The following is a 24,147-nucleotide window of genomic DNA, read 5'->3' on the forward strand; positions in this document are numbered from 1 at the left end:
ATTCCTGTCAAATTGAAGTTCATGAATTTTGTGGAACAGAAAGATATCTGAGCTGGAAAGGAAAAAGAAATAAAGGGTTTAGGAGGAGGGTCGCTAATAGAACATGGAAGGGACAAGGAACTTAAGATCTCAGTGTAAGGAGTCAGGGGAAATGAGGTGTAATGATTTGTGGGGGGGAGGGGTAGAAGGAGAAGCAGGCTCCCGATGAGCAGGGAGCCCGATTTGGGACTCCATCCCAGGACCCTTGGATCATGACCTGAGCCAAAGGCAGATGCTTAACTGGCTGAGCCACCCAGGCATCCCTGGATCAGCTTTCTTTCTTTCTTTTTTTTTTAATAAAGATTTTATTTATTTGACAGAGAGAGACAGCAAGAGAGGGAACACAAGCCAGGGGGAGTGGGAGAGGGAGAAGCAGTCTTCCCGCGGAGCAGGGAGCCCGATGTGGGGCTTGATCCCAGGACCCCGGGATCATGACCTGAGCCAAAGGCAGACGCTTAACCGACTGAGCCACCCAGGCGCTCCCCTGGATCAGCTTTCTTAATAAACTAGGTCAGGGTCTTGATTAGAAGGCAATAATCTTTAGGCATAACGATTCTACTATTGGTCATTGCTTCTTAGTTTCTTGTGGAACATAATGAAGTATTTAAGTATTTAATATAGATATTATATATCTTATATTTATTTATCTTAAATATCTGTCTAACTTATTTAATTATCAGGCATTAAATAATCAAAATAGATAGTTTTTGTCTTTGAGCCAAGTGGAATATCTCAGGCTGTTTAAGTCTCTGTTGTCCCAAGTCCCTGCAGAGCTTTGGCTGTAATGCCACCTCCTGAACACATTTGGGTAGAGGGGTAAGCTCCTGACAGAAAATCTTAACCCTCTCCTTGAAATTTAATATAGTTAATTAAGTAACACTTTGTACTTACCTTAACAAGTAGCTCTTAACCATTAGGTTATAAAACTTTTAACGGTGTTTTGAAAATGAAAGAAAAGAAGCTATGGAAACACCGAAGGCTTAATTTTTTTCTCAGATTGAAAAACGGAACAACATTAGAAAAAAGAGTGTCTTGGATTTCTGGGAAAAGAGTCCAAAAGAGGCCTCAGTAAATTAATTAAACAATATAATGGGCTTCAGTTTTATTTTTCAGAGAGAAACATGTAATTGAAAATACCCTTGATTCATTCCTTCAGTATTAAATTATGCATTTAATCTTAGAGAACTTTGAGTGATGCCATGAAATATGCTGATGTGACCTGCTTAAGTAAAGTGCATGGGAAAGTGGCCATTTGGAATAGATTTCTTAAGAAAAGTTTGAAATTCCTGGACTTGAACTAATTTGTTTTCCATGGATCCCATGAGGATACTTGCAAACCCAGATGACAGGATACAGTCAGATACTGTGAATGGCACTAGTTTACAGTTAAGTTTTCTGGATCTCTTCCATATGTTGCCTTCTTCTTTCTATTTGACCATGTATGGATACATAGAATTTCATAGGCCAGAAAAGTCCTTTTATAAACAGACTCTTTAAAGTATTTAAAATACAGATCTTAATTTTTTTTATGTCCGTAAACAATTACGTTGTTAAACTGATGATAAAAACAAAAACAAGGAAACAAGGATCTTAAAATTTAAGATGGTATGGTGTGATTAGTATACAACCTATTATTGAAGATAGAAATGGGCTTTGCTTAGTAATAAGGGAACCAGAAATGGTTTGGAGTAAAATTGGGAGATGATTCATGTAGAACAATTGTATTTTGCATCAGTTTCTAATATATAGTGCTATGTCATTTAAAAGAATTATTAGGTACAGGGATGGAATGATTACTTTGGATATTTCTGCTTCAGTGACAGTTACCATAAATGAATAAGCTGTTTTTATGAAGGAAATGGAAGCAAATTCAAAATATATTGAGATGTTGGAGATTGACCATTTTTTAATTGATATATAATGACAACTCAGTTGTCTTTTGACTAGAGGACAACCATATATATAAAATACAAACTTTGTAAGTCACATGACATAATATAATTTTAAAATTTTCTTAAATAATTTTTTATTTAACATAATTTTTTTAAGTTTTGAAAATCTAACACTGGTAAGTCTGATTATTTCCTCATTTTGCTTTCTCATGTTATGAGAGTAACCTCATATCAGACTAGATGTATTATCTTAGCTATGTGGTGTGAAACAGTGATCTTCTAAGCATTCACATCCATTATTGATACTGAAAATGTCCAGGAAATATTAAGAACCCTATTTATTGATATTTACTTTTTTAATCTACAGAGAATTAATACTGTTAGTATTTATTAACAGATTTCCAATTGTATATATTTGGTAGATATGAATAAATATATTTGGGATGTTCAGAATTTCCACTGGTGGTTCACACTAGGATTAAAGCAGTATAAAGACCTTTGGTCTAAAAGATAAGACCTTTGCCTCTTATTTGTCTAAAAGATTAGAAGCCCCTCCATGGACATACATGTCCAAATCTCAGGCAGTGTTTTCAATTTTAACAAGATTTTTTTTTAAAGTATTTTATCTTTATTTTTTTTTTAAAGATTTTATTTATTTATTTGAGAGAGAGGGAGAGAAAAACAGCATGAGAGGGGAGAAGCAGGCTCCCTGCTGAGCCGGGAGCCTGATGTGGGACTCCATCCCAGGACTCTGGGATCATGACCCGAGCCGAAGGCAGTTGCTTAACCAACTGAGCCACCCAGGCACCCAAGATTTTTTTTTTTTAATATTATTTTTTTAACAAAATAACTTTTGGTTGCCATAGACCTGTACTGTCCAATTCAGTGTCACCAGCCACATGTGTCTATTTAAATTAAATTTAAGTTGATTCAAATTAAATAGTTAATTCAGCTCCTTTGTTGCTGTAGTCACATTTCAAGGGCTAAGTAGCCACCATGGCAAGCATTTACTATATTGGACAGTGCAGATACAGAACATTTGCATCATCTCAGAAAGTTCTGTTGGACAGTGCTACCATAGACTTTCTTGCTCAGCAATCTCAGTCTTAGTTCCTCAGTCTCTTCATGCTAGCCTCTGTAAAAATTGCCAAAGGAAAATGGAAAGACATCATATCTGTAATCCCAAAAGATACACCCAACTTTTTCTACCTAGAAATTAGTCACTTTTCCTTTCCAAAACATAAATAGCTGAAGTTGCTTTTCACATGTTGATGATTTTTCCCTTAAGTCTTAATAGTACTTAATTCCTTAATTCGTACCATCTTATGGCAGTTAACACTTAAAATTTGAGTCTAATTCTTCTCTCTTAAATTAGCCTGTCAGTATACGTAGAGCTTCTAGTCTTAATTAGCCCTTGATATAAATGTACATTGAATGAAAACCTGTGTTTTTCTGAGGCAATATTCCCCTAAAAGGTTTGAATCAGTGTTTACTTTATCTAGCAGCAGCATATGCCCAAGATGAATGATTTATATGTTCTGATACACAGCTTGGGGTTACAGAAAATCTTAGATTGTAGGAGGAACTGTTTGGCATTGTTTAAGTCCAATACCCTTTCTCAAATAGAATATTTTTACAAATTGTAAAGAGAACCAAAGATTTTAATCAGAGTAGGATTTTTTTTTTTCAGTGCCTGCACCTTTGCTGATTGCTTTGGTCTAAATGTGCAGTATAATATTTGAGAAGAGAATTGGATCTTAGCCATATCATCAACACAAGTGTAAATAATTATGGCCATGCTGAGAAAGATTTGGGAATGGTAATAAGTTAACTTGAGTAATTGATTTGGACCAAACTAGAAGGAGATAGTCCAGGAAAACATTTACTGTAAATGGTACATTAGATGTACTTGTCTGGTTAATTGCATTTGATTTCTATGAATTACCAAATCATTCAGGCACATTATTTATATTATTAGATTATATGAATATTATATGGCTTTAGTGACTATTACTTTTTCTCAGTTCCTGTTTTCCTTCTTTATGTCAATTATAAACCATAAACCCACTATTTATATATGTGCTTTTCTTTCAAGTAACCAGGACTTCTAGTAACCGCAGTAATTGATTCTAAAGAAAATGTGGGGTGGGTATTTTGTTTGTAAAAATTTCCCAGTTGGTTTTGATTAATGCTCATCCCCTGCCTCTTACCTTGTAGGAAACCACAGGTGTAATGTGTGGTATTAATATCTGTACCAATGACTCTTACAGGTGGAACAATCCAAAGTTTTAATCAAAGAAGGTGGTGTTCAGTTGCTGCTCACAATAGTTGATACCCCAGGATTTGGAGATGCGGTGGATAATAGTAATTGGTAAGAAGGGTTGTCGTCACTGCTTTATATTGCATTTGGTGGTTAGACTTTTTCTGCTTAAGATTTTTAAACTAATTTTAGCAAAAGTCACTGAACTTTTAAGTGATGTGACTCGAGTTCTTTTACCAACTTTGCCACTTACTTGAAAATGTTGCTTAACTTCTCTGAACTGATTTCTATAAAATGGAGATAATACCTGTCATAGAATTATTTTGAAGACAAATTCCAAGACAGTATAGATAACAAGAATTCTCATTATTATAAGGAAGTTAAAACTTTCCATTGTCTACTATAATTTTATCCATTTATTGTATGTATTATTTTCTATCACATCCTAATTTAAGCCTAATTTTAAATGTTCAGTTTTTCCAAGTCATAAGTTAAGAAAACATTCATGACATTCTATTTGGAAATACCTTAGTATCTTATAAACAATATTTAAATTTTTCTTTGAGTACCACATTGTTTTTGAAGTAAATTTCTGTGTCAACTTTTAAAACACCTAAATAATCATGGAACACTACATCAAAAACTAATGATGTACTGTATGGTGACTAACATAACATAATAAAAAAAAAATACCTAAATAAGTTCATCATGAGGTTTTTGTATTATTTAATCTTTTCATTTGAAATATACTCTATACTTACAAGTGCAAATAATATGATAATTTGGTTGTGCTTTGACTCTGTATAATTAATTTTCTTTGATTTGGAAAGTTTAGAAATACTGGAATCAAGATTTATTCAATGTAATTAATATTTTTTTTGAATCAGTATAGGTAGAAAAATTTGAGATCTCTTCCACTGGTTTGATTTGGTTTTGCCCATTTAAAAATATTGATTACTTGAACAGTCATCAGTTGCACATTCATATGTAAATTGAAACTTAATTATTTTATTTATCTGCTTTCTATAGCTGGCAGCCTGTTATTGACTACATTGATAGTAAATTTGAGGACTACCTAAATGCAGAATCTCGAGTGAACAGACGTCAGATGCCTGACAACAGGGTGCAGTGTTGCTTATACTTCATTGCTCCTTCAGGACATGGGTCGGTATTTTGATAATTCTGATAACTTGCTTTTGCTTATTATTACTGAACTTTGGGTGTATATTTTAGTAATCCAGATTTCTGTGGAGTACAATTAACTAACCAGTTGTGAAATCCCAAATTCTATATAAAAATGGCTTATAAAAAACACTTTTTAAGTCCTAGATGAGCTCATTTTACTAATTAGTTCACACATAAGGCTTTTTTACCTGCTTCACTATAAGAAACAGTGTTTCCATCATGGTTTAATGTCTCAGTGTGGCTAGTTTAGCTTCCCCTCTTGACCTCTTGCCACAAATTGAACTACCAAATAATGAGGAACAGCTATAATAATTAGCTTAGACATATTCTAAGAAACTCCAAAGACGTTTTTACTATGGATCTGATGGAAAAGATTATAAAAAAAATTAAGTACCTAAGTTCTTACATGCCGTTTATTTCTTCACTAAGTTTCTTTGACTCTGTTTCATCTTAGCTATCACAGTCATGTTATTTAAGTTTCATATCATCTGTGCTAACCTTCTACTTATTAGGAGTCTAAATGTAAGTATCTGGACATTCATATGATCTGATTATTCTTTTTGTTAGTATGGCCAGCCTCTATTCCTTTTTTTATTGTTTGTACTTCCTTTGTCATTTGAGTAGATATGTGTCACTGTCAACTGCAGATGTTTGTATTTACTCCCCCTTCAGTCTTTTTCTTTGGGTAGATGACTCTGCATAGCTCAGCCACCTGATGATTAGAGCTGCTATCTCTCTACCAAAAAGAACTGGAATATTATATAGCATCACACTAAATAGCATTACACCACCTCAGATTACAGTGGTATAAACTAGTTCCTTCATAACAGTACCTTTCTCTTCTATTTTCTGCTGCTTTCTCCACCATTTCCTAGATAAGCCAATGCCCATTATCATTATCATGGTTGAGCAAAAAGTCTTAATTATGTAGTTTACCATTTTTGCACTGTCAGATTATAGCGGTGCAAATGTTTCTTCTTTTGTTTCTGATATTCTTCTGCAGTGTTCTTAGAAGTTTATATTTAATGTGCAAAATTGACTCATCTACTTAAAAGGCTCAAAAAAATAATCTCAAAAACACAACACACTATATATAGCCTTTTACGAGTACCTGCTAGCTTCTTCCTGAATTTATGTATTTTTTTTAATCATTCTATTTTATCATATCATTAACTTGTTAGGGCTTTTTCTTGGAAGCCAACAAGTAAAATCTTAACTGCTCTGTAGTCACTAGAAATTTGTCAGTTTTTATCCAGTTTTATTATTTTAGATCTTTTGGACTCTCTCCAAGATTTAGTAATTCTCATGAAATCACATTCCTTCTATCCCTGGGGAAAAGTATATTTCTTAAAATTGCATGGGAAATAAGATTAAAAAAAAAATTTTTTTTTTTTTTTAATGATTCAAACGATGTGTAGTACTTTTGGGCCACTTCTTATTTGTCATAAGAGATGGGGATTCAAAATTTTTGTTTTCTAGGTATAAAAATGTGCTTTTGAATAGTTTCTCATCTTAACTACTTTTAGGCATGGAACAAAGTTTTGCCCATTGGGATGTGTTACTGTGGAGTAAGTAAAAGAATAAAACACTGAATTTATGTAGAGCGTTCCTAATCTCCTGTTCACTACAGACTGAAATTCTAGGCAGTCTAATAGATGAATCGGGTCCTTTCTATCTTATCTGGTAGTCCCTAGATTCCCTTTTTTGAGGGGTCCTGTTTTGGAGTAATTATAAATTGGTCCAACATTGTATTTTCAGTGTCCCCCACCTCGGCCCAGCTAGTGTCATCACTAAACACAAGACTGATTTATGATTTCAGGAATTGTTGCTTCATTTTCTGTTCAGTGATTGGTAAAGCTATTAAAATTAAAAACTGACTTGGAACTTGAATTTTAAAATGGTATTTTACCCTTTTGAATATTGATTGCCATTTAAAAAAATCAGTGTCTTTCAATGAGTTTTATATAGATTTTTTCCCCTTAGAAATATATGTATGTGTATATATTATAAATATTTGTCATTTGCCCTGTAGTCATTTTATTTTGTTGTAGGCTTTGAGGTTAAATAGTCTTTTCGCTGTAATGTGGGTTTATCTTCTAGAAATTCTATAAAGGACTTTCCATTGTTTAAAACTAAATTTCTTGGAAAAGACCTGAAATAAAACTAAATGGACAGAGGAAAAATTTCAACCAGAATGTAATCTACATGTGAACTAAATGTTTTCTGCTGTTGACATTTTGTAAGCTTCTGAAATTTGTATTCTAATTTAAAAGGGCAGAAGGGTTTTATTGGGGCTTTTATAAAGGTTTTACCTTTTTTCCCCTAAAGTTTAATTTTTAAACTGATTTAAATATTCTTCAGCCTTGTTGTTTTATATTTAAGAAGTTGACTTTACCCATTTCCTTCTCATGGTTGTTTTTTAGTGTCTTTTTCTTTAAAAGTTGAGATAATAAATATTCAGCAAGTGCTGTTTTACATTTTAAGTGTAAAACCTTGTTAACTTAGATTTTGATTTTAATATTTTATATTAAGTGATCTTAAGATGTATTCAAATTTTAGATTAACTGAATTCTTCTCTGTTACTGGTTTAATGAGGTGGTATTGGTGCTAACTTAAATTTGTCATGAGTATAATCTGGAAAATGAACTATAAAAATTTACAAATCTGAGACTGACCAGGCCATGGCTTTTATATTTAATGTTGTATGTAATGACTGATGAAAAAAAGCAAAACTTAAATTTTTTCAAAGTTGGTTATGTTCTTTCACTTAGCACTTATGAAATAAGGGTGCTGTTTATAGATAATACAGTGTTATTCCAGCGACAATCTCTTTTCTGTAGTGTTCCCTATTCTCTGAATGCCAATATCACATTTCAAAGGATTCAGGATAAGGAGAATTAGAATAGGAGGTAGGTGTCTTCTCCGTACCTGCCTTCCTACTCCATATCCCTCTTTCTGCCAGTCAGCATCACTACCACTAAGAGGTATAGTGTTATTTATTATTTGTTAGTAAAAAGGAATACCTCTTTAGTCTCTGGGTCCCTGACCTCCCAGCTACTTACATATATGTATATACTCCACACACAATATGTTTATTTAACTGTAATACTCTAAAAGAACTCTTAACAAGGGCTTTCTCTTTATTTTATATTAATAAAATTCATAATGAAACTAGATCTTTATTCCAATTGTTTTTAAGGTTTGTAAGTTAAGGAATACCAATTTAAAATGATATTTCTATGAAAAATATTCCTATCATCTTCATTTATTTTTGTGGAATATTAATTTTTAGCCTATAATATATTCTAGATGTGAAGAATTTCTTTGGTTTTCATTTAGAGTTATTCAAGAACATAAGGAAAATCACAGCACCTTACTTTTTTGGTCAGCAAATATTTGGGTACCTCAGGTGTTGAACTGTAATAGGTGATGGAGATACAGATACGAGACAAAGCCTTGCTCTTAAGGGTCTTCTAGTGAGAAGATGGGGAAAACAGATACAAAATATATGACAGATTAAGTGTAGTGACCTCTTAGAAGATGCCTAGTGTTAGGTTGGAGAAATAATCCCAGAGGAAATGAGAATTATAAGCCTAGTCCTAAAGGACAAATAGGAATTAGGCAAGCCAAGTAGAAGGGGGATGGGAATGGAGTGTGTTTTAGGTAGAGGCAGTAGCCCATGACCAGTGGTCAAAGTATGGTGCTTTCAAGGAATCATGAGAAGTTCAAAAAGGCTGACACGTTACAAGTAGGAGATGGCAAAAGATGGTAAGGGATGCTAAGAGATGAAGACAGCCAGAAAGGCTATGTCTTCACAGGCCTGGTAGGCCACACTAGCCAAGGAATCTGGCCTTTGGTAAGGTTTTCAGTCAGGGAAATGACTCATTCAGATTTGGATTTTAGAAAGACCTTTCTGATTGTAGTGTGTATGGTTTGGAGGGAAACTGGGTGCATTCTAATAATTGTACTAAAAAGATCTTAGTGGCCTGAACCGAAGTAATAGATTTATTTGTTCAACAGGTTTTGGGAAATCTTTGGAAGTGAGAATCAGGAGGGAGGAACCCTCAGTTTCAGCCTTGAGTAGTTGGGTGGATTGTAGTACCATTCTCAAAAATAGCACAGAAGAGGAGGGAAAATTTGGGGGTTCAGATGAGCTTTTGATTTTGAGGAGCTAAAATTGGATGTCTAAGTAGTATTTCTACTGGGTGAACACAAGTCTGCAACCTAAGAATGAGATTTGGACAGGATGTGAAGATTTGAGACTCCTAGAGGATGATAGAAGTCACTATGGTCAATGCTAAGACTACAAAATGCAGAGTAAAGGGAGAATGTAGTATAGAGTACTCTGAGGAAGGTAACTCTTAAGGGACTGACTTAGAGAGATGATCCTAATAAGTACCCTAAGGTAACAGCTTATGAGAGAGTAATGTCAAGTGCTGCATAATGGGTAAATATAAAAAGTAATGGTAAATACCACAATATCTATGAGTTACTGTGCTAATTATATTAGGAGCATGGCAGTATATGGTGACCTTCTTGAAAGTATAACAACAAAGTGAAGACAGCATCCAGATTGTAATGGGTAAGAGGGATAGTGAAGAAGATTCTCTTTTGAGCCTTTTATCTGAGACATAAAGTTGACATCAAGAATGGAATGTGGGTTTCAAAAGAGGACTATCATTTTTTATTTAAAAACAAAACAGATTTCCCAAATTTTGAGTAGTAAGTACAGAGGCTATTCTAGGAAAGCCTATTAGGAGCTTTTCTGGTTTTTCTAATTCCTCTTTAGGGCCAAAACCCTATGACCAGGGTGTTCGGGGAGGAGTCAGCCTTCTTAGCCACTCCAATGCTTATTGAGGTCCTGTTCTACCTAACTGTTGCTGGCCCAATACATCTTCAGAGAGTAGTTCTGATAAGTAAGTAGTCCCAGTGTATTTAATTGAGCACTGGGGATGTGAATGATCTATTCCCCCAAATTGATCATTCAGTCATATTAAATATTGTGTATTTCAGACTTAAACCATTGGATATTGAGTTTATGAAGCGTTTGCATGAAAAAGTGAATATCATTCCACTTATTGCCAAAGCAGACACACTCACTCCAGAGGAGTGCCAACAGTTTAAAAAACAGGTGAGAAAAGGAACTTGAGTTCTTGGGTTTCTTATACCACTCATGCAATTTGCAGTTTTTTTATTTTCAGTTTAATGTGTTACAGTGTATTTCTCTTGCTACTTTACTGTATGGTCATTTATACTTTATTAAAAATAACTCTTGAAAATCATCTGCCTTAGTTTTCTCCTCAGAGCTCTTATCTACTATCAATAGTGCCCTTATCCTTTGTCAGTTTAAATGATTTTTTTAGATGTTACTGTTAACAGCCGCCTCCATCAGTCCTCTCCACACCCTTTAGAATTATTGTTATTTTTAAAGATTTTATTTGTTTATTTGCTAGAGGGAGAGAGAGAGTGACAGTATAAGCAGGGGGAGTGGCAGGCAGAGGGAGAAGCAGGCTCCCTGCCGAGCAAGGAGCCCGATGTGGGACTCGATCCCAGGAGCCTGGGATCATGACCTAAGCCGACTGAGCCACCCAGGCGTCCCTAGAATTATATATTTTTAAGTATTTTATTTATTTGAGAGAGAGAGGGTGCACATGTGGGTGGGGGTGGGGGGAGGGTCAGAGGGACAAGCAGACTCCCCGCTGAGCAGGGAGCGCGACAAGGGGCTTCATCCTAGGACCCTGGGATCGTGACCTGAGCCAAAGGCAGATGCCCAACCAACTGAGCCACCCAGGTGTCCCTAGAATTATTTTTATAGACTGAATTCCCAGGAAGAGGATTACTTTTTGGAAGGGTATGATTATTTTATAGTTCTTTTTTTTCCCCCATGTTGTCATGGTGCTTTCCCACTAAAACAGATTTTTTAATAATATTTTTTCAATGCCTTGCCAACATTGTCATTTTATTTTTAAAACTTTTTTTGGAATTAAGTGGCACTTAATTATTTCTTTGACTTTTAATTTCCCAGGAAGGCCGAACACTTTTTAAAGCAGGGGGTTACTTTTTCCTCATTGTGTTTGGTTTGTTATATATAACATTTTTTGAAATGTAGTTTGAATTTCTGGAGCTATGCTTCTATACCAGTAGTCTATTTTTTATTTTATGCCAGTTATAGTTTTTAAACTGCAGCTACTTTGTTTAAGTAGACTCCACTCACAGCATGGAGCCCTGTGTGTAGGACTTGAACTCAGGATCCTGAGATCAAGACCTGAGCCGAGATCAAGAGTCCAGTGCTTAACCAACTGAGCCACCCAGGCGCCCCACACTATAGCTACCTTGTATAATACTTAAAAATAGATCTTAGAGTTAGTTATCTCTTACTGTCTTTATAAGTCCCCTTTGTAACAAGATACTTTGTTTTTCCACCTTTTTCAATATGAATTTTAGAATACCTTGAAACCTACTACAAAAACAAAAATCTGGGGGCACCTGGGTGGCTCAGTTGGTTAAGCAGTTAACTCTTGATTGCGGCTCAGGTCATGATCCTGGGGTCCTGGGATCAAGCCCCACATCAGGCTCTGCACTTGGCAAGGAGTCTACTTGAGGATTCTCTCCCTCTCCCTCTGCCCCTTCCCCTGCTTGCTCATGCTCTCTCTCTCTCAAACAAATCTTAAAAAAAAAAAAAAAAAACCCCAAATCTGTTGAGATTTGCTTTGAGATTATGCTAAATCTGTATATTTTGGGAATGTTTTAGTTCATCATTTTTACTGCATTTGTATTTCTACTAGGAGTATATATATATTTATTTTACATTTATTCACTCCTATTTTTATTTTGTAATGTGCTTTTTCTAAGTTCAAATACTAATTGTTTCCCAAATCCAATTATTTCAGATAATGAGAAGGGAGAGGATTTTTTCCTAAGTACTGCTGTGCATAATCTTTAAGAACCAAACAAAAATATGTTTTCTTTTGTCTTTTTATAAAATACAACCAAAACCTATACCAACATAACTTCTCTTCTGTCTTGGTTTGTGTGTATCTTGATATGGAATTGTACTAAGAACTTAGGGATAAAAAAGATGAGTAAACAATAAAGTCTACTTCCAAATTTGTCACTTTGTAGTAGTTGTACAATTTTTTTTTTTTTAATATTCTTTAAAAGTGGTTTTTAACTACAAGGTGCCTATCAAAATCATCTGGAGAACTTTTTTAGAATGAGCTATTGGGGGGTACCTGGGTGGTTCGGTTGGTTGAGTGCCCAACTCTTAATTTTGACTCAGGCCATGATCTCAGGGTCGTAGGATGGAGCCTACTTAGGATTTCCACACACAACCCCTCCCCACTTGCTCTCTCTAAAAAAAAAAAAGAGAGAGAAAGAAAATGAGTTTTGGACTGTATCCTTACCAATTGGTTTTATAGATTAAGGTAGGGCTTTGGCATTTTTAATATACAACCTCTAAGAACCACTGCTCTTAGAGCAAGCCACTAGTGTTTCTTTTTTTTTTTTCCTAGTCATATATTTGACACTTGATCATTTACTCTCATGTTTTTCTTGATATAGATACGATCATTTATTCTTATGTTTTTCTCGATACAGATACATACCCCAATTGTAAAAGATGTGTGGTCCTGTTTTTCTCTGTGGCAGTTTTACCTCTACCTACTTCGTTTAGGGCCCCTTTATGCTGTTGGGGCCCCCTACAGTGATGGTTGGCTGAAATACCCAGATAGGCAAGGACTTAGTTCTGGGTATACTGGCCATTGGTTTATTGTGAGTTTGAATAGGGTGGGTAGTTGAACATTATTTGGGTGTCTATGTTCTGTTTAGAATTTGGAGTGATTTGGAATTAATTTGAAGTAGGTAATTTCTGATGTTACTAATAAGTAGCCTCCGCCCCCCCCCCCCCCCCCCCCCCCGCACTTTCCTTACTAACTCCTTAGCTTCTTAATTTCCGGGGTGTGTTTTTTCTCTGTGTACTTGCCTGATCTTATATCTGTTGCTCCTTGATTTGTGTGTACACAAATGTACATGCAAGGACATTTTCTGATCAGCATGCAGATTTTTCTCCTGGAGCCAGTGCTGTACTTAGTTTCGCTTACCTTTACCAAATTTTAGTAAAAGTTTAGGTGAGTTGAAGCTGTGTTGATTCAGCTGAATAAAACAGTTTGAGGGTTCTATCTAGAGAAAGAAGGTCAGTCAAATTGTAAATAAATGATGTAAAACCATTATAGTAGAAATCAACTAGAGAAAGCCCTTTCTGGAATCTTACATCATTTTTAGAACTCTTTTGGTATTATAACCATATAACTTTAATACTTCTGAAGTAATCAGATTTTGGGAATAGTATTTATATATCAACTTCATAGTTAAAAAAGATCAGCATAGTTCTTGGCTTTAGATTACAGTTTTGCATCACTGAAATATAGTAAAGGAATTGGAACTGAGGAATCAGGAATTTAAGAAGAGTATAATACAAATAAAGCTAATCTACTAATTATGTGTGGTGTACTTTTGCTAACTTCCTCTTTCATTTTAGATAATGAAAGAAATCCAAGAACATAAAATTAAAATATATGAATTTCCAGAGACAGATGATGAAGAAGAAAATAAGCTTGTTAAAAAGATAAAGGTAGGTTTATTCCCATATATACACTAAAATGTTTTAGGGCCTTAAACCCACCTTAATATCCGCTGAAAAGATAAAAAGTATCAGTTGTTTTAAGTAGTTGGCTTACAAAATGAATAGGGAGATTATTCACTGTTGAATTCAACTTTGCAATTAACTTTGTTGAGTGGCTGTTATATGTAATAAGACATTGTGTAGAATAGAGAGATGAATAGCATAATCTCTGTTGTATAATCTCTGTCTTCGATTTTCAGTTAACTAGTTTTATATTATGTAATTTTCCTCCTTAAAAAACAGGTAATGAGAAGGGAGAGGATTTATTCCTAAGTACTGCTATGCATAGTCTTTGTTTAAGAGCCAGATGAAAATGTTTTCTTTTGTCTTTTTATAAAAAAAAACCCAAAATCTATACCAACATAATTTTCTGATTTTTAATTTATAGTTATTCCTAAGTACCCTGAACCTTAAAATGATGTATTAGTTAATGGCATTATCTAAGCAAATAATTGTCTTGGAATAATGAAATACATATACCTGACCAATGAAAAATTTCTGCAGTTTTATAAAATAGTCATATATTTTATATATTCTTAAATATTTCTGGAAACTACAAGAATTTTGAAAGATTGTAGTGTGAGTTAGTCTGGATGAATACAGATCCAGTCCCCCAGAGCTGGAGTTCCACAGATTGAGTTAGCACATGTAATATTCCCTGCTTCCAGGGCTTTTTGGGGTTAGTTTGTGATCAGATAGGCAGGCTAGTCACAAACCTCATTTTTTCCCCTCTAATTGCCAATTTGTTTTTTACCCTTTTTAAATTTTTCAGTATGGGACTGTTTCATTTGGAGATTATTTTTTTTTAACAGGTACTTTGATGAGTGAAGTATATATGCCTTAGTATTCTAAAATTTTCAGAGAAAATATAATTTTATTCACTGTTTACATTGATGAGAATACCATGTAATGACAGTTTTAATAATAAATAGTAATTGTGAATGGCCTATAAAAGTAAATACAGTAACTGTCAAAGTAATTTCTTTTTTTGGTAATGTGTTGAGTAATGTAAACTTCTTTATTCTTGAATTTGTGAGGACTACAGAGATATATTTGAACAAGAATACTTTGTTTTATAGGACCGTTTACCTCTCGCTGTGGTAGGTAGTAATACTATCATTGAAGTTAATGGCAAAAGGGTCAGAGGAAGGCAGTATCCTTGGGGTGTTGCTGAAGGTAAGGTTTTCTTCAGTGAATGGCTTCCTATAAGATCTCACAAATGTGATCAAAAATTAGTATTTCACATTGATGTATTCTAGATTTTCAGATAGTTCTGAATTCAGTTTCATTTAGCCTCATATGCTCATAAGTACATTCCAGTTTTTCAGACCTTGTGTTCTGCCAAGTCAGGCAAGTAAGTCTGGTTAATTTTGTATACTTTCCAAGTTACTTGTCAGTATCCTCCATCCCATCATTAAACCTACTCCTGTTTTCTTCTTTGAAAACATACTTAGAGTGCAAGAATTCTTTAGCTGGGACCCAAAGGTTGCTGCCAAGGGATCTAATAAATCTTCTAAAGTTGAAAATAAATCTAAAGTTGAAAATAATTTCAGAGAAAAGGACTCTCACTTTTATCTGAGTCTCAGATGGGTCTGGGACCCTCAGGAATGATTGAGAACAACTTTCATTTTAAGCTGAATTAAAACATTCATAATATCCTTTCCTTGCGATAAAAGTCATCTTTTCTTGGCATCACATCTTTAGAGTAAAAAAAAAAAAAAAATTTCACTGTTAAGAGATACTGTACTAATTTTTTAAGGAGTTTCAAATACCAGTAAAATCTTAGTTTATAGCACAAACCCCAGAAGTCTTCTTGGCAATAGACATGTATCCCCAAATTTGTGTTTATTGTATTGGGTTTGACCTAATACTTAATCTTCTGTGTTATGGTAACTTGGAATCAAGATTGAATCATGATTGTTTTATCTACTTGTTGTTATTAGTTTGAAAAATTCTGTAATTTTTGGAAGATTTTTCCAAGTTATTGTCCTTATCAGCAGTTTTCCCTATCAGTGAGAGACTGTACTCGTTCCCAGCTCTCTGTCATCCCCTGGTAACCTTCAGTTGCTGAGCTGAGGCTTTAGAACTTTTACATTCCTTGGAAATATGTGATGAAATTGCTTTGTTTCTCTAGTTTTAGTACCCCCTCCCCCAAACCAGAATGTTCTTATTAGTGATTCATTTTTTAAAAATAACCTTAAAGTTCTTGACTCGTGTTTTTATTTTGGGCACCTTAAGGAGGCTTTTCTGAAGTGATTCCCTCTCACCCCAACACTAAGCTTTTAAAATACATTTTATTAGGGAATAAATATAGTGTCTTACAAATGAATACACAGTCTCCCCTTTCAGAATTTCAAAATTGTTTGTTTCTGGAGAGCTCATTTATTAGGTTTATATATTTTATCATTGAGGATTATACTAAAATAAATAATACTATAGTACACTTGTTTGGCATGCCCTTAAAGTAAGTACTGTGTTAGTGTTTAAACTGTAATGAAAAGTTTTGATCTAATGAAAAGTAGTGAAAAGTCAATGAAATTTTGCATATTCTCTCATTGTTACCCCCCCCAAATATTCCATGAAATTTCCTTTGAAAAGACTTGGTTTAGTAGAAATAATGTATGTGTGTGTTTTTTTTTTAAATAGTTGAAAATGGTGAACATTGTGATTTTACAATTCTAAGAAATATGTTGATAAGGTAAGTTTGAGCAATGATGAAAATAAGTGTTTTTCTTTCTCAGAATAAAGTTAGAATTAGATTTATTTAGTTTTTGACTTCTATAAATATAACTAATTTAAATTGATATTTTCATTCTAGCACTAAGTAAGCACTGCTTGGAGACAACTTGGATTATTTTGCGAAGGTTTTAAACTTGTTAGCAAAAATACAAAATAAGCTGTGTTGCTAGACATGTATGGGAAAATGAGTCTCTTTATTGTTAATAGTAAACAAGATAAGGAAAGGAAGAGGCTTTTGCTCTTTCATGTGAAAAACTTGGGAAAACTGTGGAAGGGAAGGCTAGGTTTTGAGTCAAAAGCTAGACTTTGAATGTTAAAAGGTACACAGCCTGGCAGCTGGTGAGTGGGGCATTTTTGGTACTGGAACACAGTGAACAAAACTGATCTTCCTCGTAGGTGGGAAAACATTACTCCTAAATTGTACCTTGTGCAGCTGATGAAAGAGAAGGAAAGCCTGTGAGAGTAGGATGTTGAGCTAATCCTGATTAGAGGACTGGGACTTGAATTAAAAAAGAAACAGCAAAGAGGAAGCCAGAGACATTACTGGGCAAGAAACAGAAAGGGCATCAAAGTGAACTTCAGTGTTTCCATGTTGAGATAAATTCCTTCCTCTTGCCACCTCATAACCCTTTCCCCACTTCTCTCCTCCCTCATCTTGCTTTCTTCTCCAGGCCCTTACCACATACTTCCTTCAACCTCCAGTTTCCCAATACACAGGAGTATCTTTATCTACGTAGAAGTATTAACATGCATATTGATGATAATTGGAAGTTATGGAACAATAAGGTTATTCTTACGAGTGAGGGGGGAAATTTAAGTGAGTCAGACTGCTACCTCAAGAAGTACACTAAATATCAGAGTAAATTTTGAAATCAAAGAGATTGCCATGTTATTAGTCTTTCTTAAAGAAGCTTACAACCAGGTGTTTTTGGTAGGAAGGAGATGATAGGGTTGATTCAGCAGTTGGGGTTGCCAGGCCTCACACCGTGAGAGAACAGATGCATATGAGAGGGGTGTCATTTGTCTCAGCTTTGAGAATATAGCATTTCAGTTTCTCTTATGAACTGTTCCCTTTCTCTTCCATTCTTAAGATGTGACTTCAAAAGAACCAATAATTGCTTACAACAGTATATATGTAGGGAATGTTTTATAAATATTGTCAGTGCATTCTCTCTGATTTTATTCTTTTCCTCAATTTTTTTTTTAAAGATTTTATTTATTCATTTGAGACACACAGAATACAGAGAGAGAGAGCATGAGCAGGGGGAGAGACAGAGGGAGAGGGAGAGGGAGAAGCAGGCTCCCACTGAGCCAGGAGCCCGATGTGGGGCTCCATCCCAGGACCCTGGGATCATGACCTGAGCTGAAGGCAGATGCTTAACCATCTGAGCTACTCAGGCGCCCCTCTTTTCCTCAATTTTAAATCCCCTATGCAGCTTGCCCAGTGCTTGACACAGTGGTATTCTATAACTTCGTCTTGTGTACTTTTTAAATATGCAATCAATAACTGCCTGCACAGCTAAAATACTATAGAAGGGAAGGCTAGTTACTGAGCTAAAAGCTAGACTTTGAACATTTGAAGGTGCATAGCCTGGCAGCTCACTAGTATAAAAGGATAACAGAACAAACGGACCATTCCTGATTAAGGGCCTGTTTTTTTTTTTTAAGATTTTTTTAAAATTTATTTGACAGAGAGGGCACAAGTAGGCAGAGTGGCAGGCAGAGGGAGAGGGAGAAGCAGGCTCCCCACTGAGCAGAGAGCCCGATGTGGGGCTCCATCCCAGGACCCTGGGATCATGACTTGAGCTGAAGGTAGATGCTTAACCGACTGAGCCACCCAGGTGCCGCTTAAGGGCCTATTATGTGCTATCTGTATCAAGAGTACGAGAAGTGATGGCAAAAGTGTTTCTTATAAAGGGGAGCTTACAGTAAAATTGAAGAGATTGTATGGTGTTATCCATAACATATACTGGTACCAAAAAATGAATGACAACCAAGGAGAAAATTGTAATGGGTCAGAGTGACTTGATTTCAAGGCTGGAAAGAGAGCTTTCAAAGCAGTGGGACTCTTAAGTTTCAAGAGTCAGTGACAAATTAGCATGAGCTATTCAATCTCAGCCAGTGGATATGCTAGGAATAAGGAGCTGCCTGACTTGACTGAAGTGGAAAGGGATGATGATGGCCATGGAGAAGATAAATTCATCAAGGAATAGAGCATAAAGGAACATGAGACTTGGGGAAAACCCAGAGTTAAAGTACTCCTTAGGAGGAGTAAACTATCAGAGAACTGCATGAAAATGTCCGTTAGTAGGAGATAAGTTAGAGTAATTGAAAATCACATTGTGTTCACAAAGGGAAAGTAATAGTAAATGTTTTCTGGATATCAGGAAGAGTAAAAACACAGTACACCTCGGGGCGCCTGGGTGGCTTGGTCTGGTAAGTGTCCGACTCGATCTCAGATCAGGTCTTGATCTTAGGGTCATGAATTCAAGCCCCGTGTTGGGCTCCACATTGGGCGTGGAGCCTACTTTATAAACAAAAAACAAAACAGTACACCTTCTTGTTTGTTTCCTGGAAAGGAGGTGGAGGATCGCAGAGGCAGGCATGGATGATGTGAGAAAAGGGAGAATCAGACAATACAGAGTATTGCCCCTCCAGGTGTGTCCTTTCCCTGATTTGGTAAAGGATATCATTGAGCCACTCAGTGTCTTTAGCTTCTAGAGTCATCAAGGAGTGAGGAAATTGTCTCATGTATTGTATGGTTTATTTCATATATGTATTGATTTTATATATGATAGAAATACTATGAGCAAAATTCATTTAACCAAAATACCACATTCACTGAACAGTTTGAAGAAACAGAAGTTTATTCTAAATTATTTTCCTCAGTTTGAATCCAACTTGATATGTGATCTAAAGTGTTCATATGTATTACTTTAGTAAAAACTCAAATAATAATAAAGACAACCAGTTTCTTTTTGGTTTTATGAGTTTCAGCAAGAGCTAATCTTTCTCTAACAAAAGAAAATATATACTATGTACTATGAATACTCTTCTGAGGAAATGCCATCCTTTAGTAACTGCTTTGAGAAGATTTATAACTCTTAAACTCTCATTTGGAACTTAAATATCCACTGGTTTCAAGTTTAGTATGTTTTATCTTGCTCTGCCTTGAGCATAAATGAAGACAGAGGAATGCTCTTCCTTAAGAATAGTCTTTTGCTTTAGAAATTTTTGTTTTGGTAAAATTTTAAATTTACATCAAAGCTTTCTTCATAGAAGCAAATTGTTGATACGATATTTATTCATGACAGAACACACATGCAGGACTTGAAAGATGTCACTAATAATGTACACTATGAGAACTACCGAAGCAGAAAACTGGCAGCTGTGACTTATAATGGAGTTGATAATAACAAGAATAAAGGGCAGCTTACCAAGTAAGTATACCTTGTTTCCTCCAGAAAAGGTATCATTTATGTAGTAAATAATCATATTGTTTCATTTTCATCAAATTCTTCTTGGCTACTCAATAGAAAATTGGGATATATTCTTTATGCACAATAGCAGAAATTTATTATTGTTAAGCTTTGTTTTAGCAGTTTTATATTTTACTGTTTGTCACAGGAAGTGTTTATTACCTTGTTCCTTAAGTGAAAGAGCCATGCATTCTCTTCTGGTCATTTTCCATTGTGTTTGTAGTCCATACACCACTCACTTAATAGATCCCCAATTAGAAATCAAATGGCTCCTTTTGCAAATACATTTTTAAAAGTTTTTATTTTAATTCCAGTTAGTTAGCCTACAGTGTTATATTCATGTCAGGTGTACAATATAGTGATTCAGCAATTCCATACATCACCCGGTGCTTATCACAACAAGTGCCCTCCTTAATCCCCATCACCAATTTCACCCGTCCCCCGACTCACCTCCCCTCTGGTGACCATCAGTTTGTTCTCTGTAGTTAAAGAGTTTGTTTCTTGGTTTGTCTCCCTCAATCTCTCTCTTTCTCCTTTTCCCTTTGCTCATTTGTTTCTTAAATTCCACATATGAGTGACATCAGGTGGTATTTGTCTTTCTCTGACTAACTTATTTTGCTTAGCATTATACTCTCTAGCTCCATCTCTATTATTGCAAATGGCCAAATTTCATTCTTTTTTATGGCTGAATAATATACTCCCGTATCTTTTGTATCCGTTCATCTGTGGATGGACACTTGGGCTGCTTCCATATCTTGGCTGTTGTAAATAATGCTGCTATAAATGTAAGAGTGCATGAAACTGAATACATTCTTTTAAAGGAAGAGGACAGTTATGACCAAGATCTCTTAACCCATTTTACTTTTAAGATAAACATTCTGTACTCTCTTTAAGGAGACTAAATACAGAGCTTCTACCTTTTATTATGTCTGTTTTGAATAAACCATTTTAGTAGCAGAGTTTTCACTAACATTGTATAGAAACAAGGGAAAGGACCAAACAAAAGGAATATGTAGGTGAGCGTAGTCTTGGTTACCTTCTCCAGCCCTATTCTGTATTTCCAGGGAGTAAATTAGCTTGAGTTTGGATTTCTTCTCTTGGTTGGTAAAGTAGTGTGAGTGACTGACAAGTGTGTAGCTTGTGTGTAGCTTATATACTACTAAGCTAGTATATATCTCAAGCTGTGGTGGTTTATGATGGGGTAGGAAAATGAGATGTGTGAGGAGGGCTGTGAGTTAGCTGGTATAATTCTTGGTAGCAGTACCTGTGCCCCATTTTTCCTTTATTTGGGACTGTTGAAGATCATAAGTATTTTACAAACCATTTTAACAATGTGTGTACATTTGTAGCCAGATGTTATCTACTATTAGAGGATAATCCTGAAGGATCATCTGTACAAATAATGAAAAAGGCAAGTTTTTTTTTTTTTTAAGATTTTATTTATTTATTTGAGAGATAGAGACACAGAGAGAGAGGGAACACAAGCAAGGGGAGTGGGAGAGGGAGAAGCAGGCCTCCCGCGGAGCAGGGAGCCTGATGCGGGGCTCGATCCCAGGACTCTGGGATCATGACCTGAGCCAGGGGCAGACGCTTAACGACTGAGCCACCCAGGTGCCCCTGAAAAAGGCAAGTTTTGCAAAGTAGCAGTATAGTACTGTGTTTTATAGTGGTCAGCATTCCTTATAATGGAAAAGAAGAGTGTTCCTTTTTTCTTTTTTAGTTATGTCTCTACAGTGGCCCTAAATTCCAGAAGAAAGCAAAGCATTAACAGTCACTGGCAGCTCTCTTTTAAAACTGATCTCAGATCTAATTCTATGTTTATTTCCTTCTATGTTTTTCTAATGATGTTGGAGTCATAGACCCTTTGAATTAGATTTCTTCTTATATTGTTACTTAACTTTGAACTTCTCCGTATGCTGTTAACATGCTTGTATTTGAGGAACTTTACTGATCAATTCCTAGGTTTTCTGGTTTCAGTGGTCTGCTGAGAGTGACCGTTAAAAAGGTAAATTTCTAGGTTTAATCATTGGTGAGAGATTCTGATTCAGTAGATATGGAATGGACCTGAGAGTTTGTATTTTTAATAAGCACCTTCTGTGGTTTTGACACAGGGTCCTTATTCAGTGTCTGCTTTGCAAAACACTGACTTTTAGGAATTTATTACTGCTGTTTTAAAAATTGATTTGGTTAATATTTCAACAATGTGTTTATATTTAATGTACAAGATTCTATTTGAGGTAAGGTTCAGTGCATGAGAAAAAGACTTTTATCTATTTCTTTTTAAAAGCAAAATCTGTATCGGGAAACTTTAGCGCAAAAACATAAGGATCCATCATAGTAAATATTGTTCATAATTTCCTAATCCATTTTAAATGTATTTCACTAGCTTATGGACTTTTTAACTGTTTAAAAGAAAAACATGAGTAGTTAAAGCCACCGATAATTTTATATGTGAAAAGGAAATGTACTGTCAGTACCTATTATTCATTAAATATATGCAGTTAATGTTTGATTTTTTTTTCTTTTACACATTTTTTCATGTCCTACAAATAAAGAATTGTTTCCACATTTCAAATATAAGGCTTTTAAAATAGTGCTATTGTGATATTTCTGCTGTTGGATTTCAGGTAAGACAATTCAGAGAAAAATAGTAAACCTTAGAGTGTTGTTAAAAATTCTTTTGCATAAATAGAATTCCAGTGTGGATTACTTGAGTTAAACTATATAACCCAGGCAAAAACATAAAAAGTAGAACACTGCTGGAAATCTGTTTCTTAATGAGATGAATCATGTCCAGACTTTTATCTATGAAAATGATAAAAATGTTTGTACTGCTAAAAAGCAAATTGCCCTAGGAGTTAGTATATTATTTTATATTAATAGTAAGTAGAAAAGTATCTTTAAAGATTGAAGCAAATGGAGAATGGCATGATTAGAATAGATATTGGTATAATTTATTACATTAGGTTTTTACTACTTTATTGAATAATATACTGAATCTGAAAGAAGTCACTTGGAAGTTTTATCCATTGATTATATGTTATATTATCTTGAAAATGTTAGGAATTTCAGAAAGCATTTCAGCTGAATTTTTTGTTTAAATCAGTATCAACAACTTATGGTGCTTTAGCTGATGTTAAATTGCTATAAGCTAAGGATTCATCCCTGAGTAACAGAAAAGAATGGCGATTATCTAAAAATGTGATACAAGCATATGTGACTTTAGGCTTCTTAGTGATGATCTAGTTGTATTGCTCTCAAGGGACTCTTCCCTCCATAGCAGTGTATCCTTTGATGATATTGACAGGGAGATGTTGAGGTTGTGGGGGCTTGGAATGGAAGAGGCATAGTCATTAAACAAAAATTGCCACTTCTCCAACCACCTCCCTCTACTATGACTCTGAACTCAGCATCCCCGCATGGACCCAAGTATTGCATTTCTAACACCTAACATCACAGTTAGCCCTTAATAGAAGCATGTCTAATACTGGGAGATACAGATACATAATCTGTGAGATTATGTTATAGTACTTTGATTAATCACTGAAAGAGATTGCCCTTCTGTCACCTGGAGGTTTTCAGACTTCCAGATACACCTGGCACAGTGTACCTCAAGTAAGGGCTGGTTAAGAGGGAGTAGGTCTTTCTTATGTAAAGTGAGAAATGGGCTATCTATAACTTGGAAATTTTCAGGCAGATCACTTTAGGCAAGACTTTGTGTGTAAGTTGAGGATCTGGAAATTGATTCTCTTAAAACTATACAGGCTCAAGTAACTCTTGGAAGACTTGATATAAATAGTTTGAAGACCACTGAACTGGACAATCTCTTTGGTCCTTAAAAAAAGAAAGGTGGTCATTTTATCACTTTATCAT

The 24,147-nt window shown here is 35.0% G+C and overlaps 1 protein-coding gene across 6 annotated transcripts in view; it reads left to right on the forward strand.

Annotated features, from left to right (window-relative positions):
* The window catches only part of SEPTIN7 (septin 7), a 110,933-nt gene that overhangs the window by 74,182 nt on the left and 12,604 nt on the right, over positions 1–24,147 (forward strand). For all 6 annotated transcript variants that reach the window (XM_027574938.2, XM_027574939.2, XM_027574937.2 and 3 more), the window contains 7 exons: positions 4,202–4,302; positions 5,221–5,355; positions 10,390–10,507; positions 13,913–14,005; positions 15,136–15,232; positions 16,703–16,754; positions 20,110–20,235. In XM_027574938.2, coding sequence (XP_027430739.1) covers positions 4,202–4,302; positions 5,221–5,355; positions 10,390–10,507; positions 13,913–14,005; positions 15,136–15,232; positions 16,703–16,754; positions 20,110–20,235 — 722 coding nt within the window. The remainder of the gene's footprint in view (positions 1–4,201; positions 4,303–5,220; positions 5,356–10,389; positions 10,508–13,912; positions 14,006–15,135; positions 15,233–16,702; positions 16,755–20,109; positions 20,236–24,147) is intronic.

This window comes from Zalophus californianus, chromosome 12 (assembly GCF_009762305.2).
Source record: "Zalophus californianus isolate mZalCal1 chromosome 12, mZalCal1.pri.v2, whole genome shotgun sequence".
NCBI classification, from domain to species: Eukaryota; Metazoa; Chordata; class Mammalia; order Carnivora; family Otariidae; genus Zalophus; species Zalophus californianus.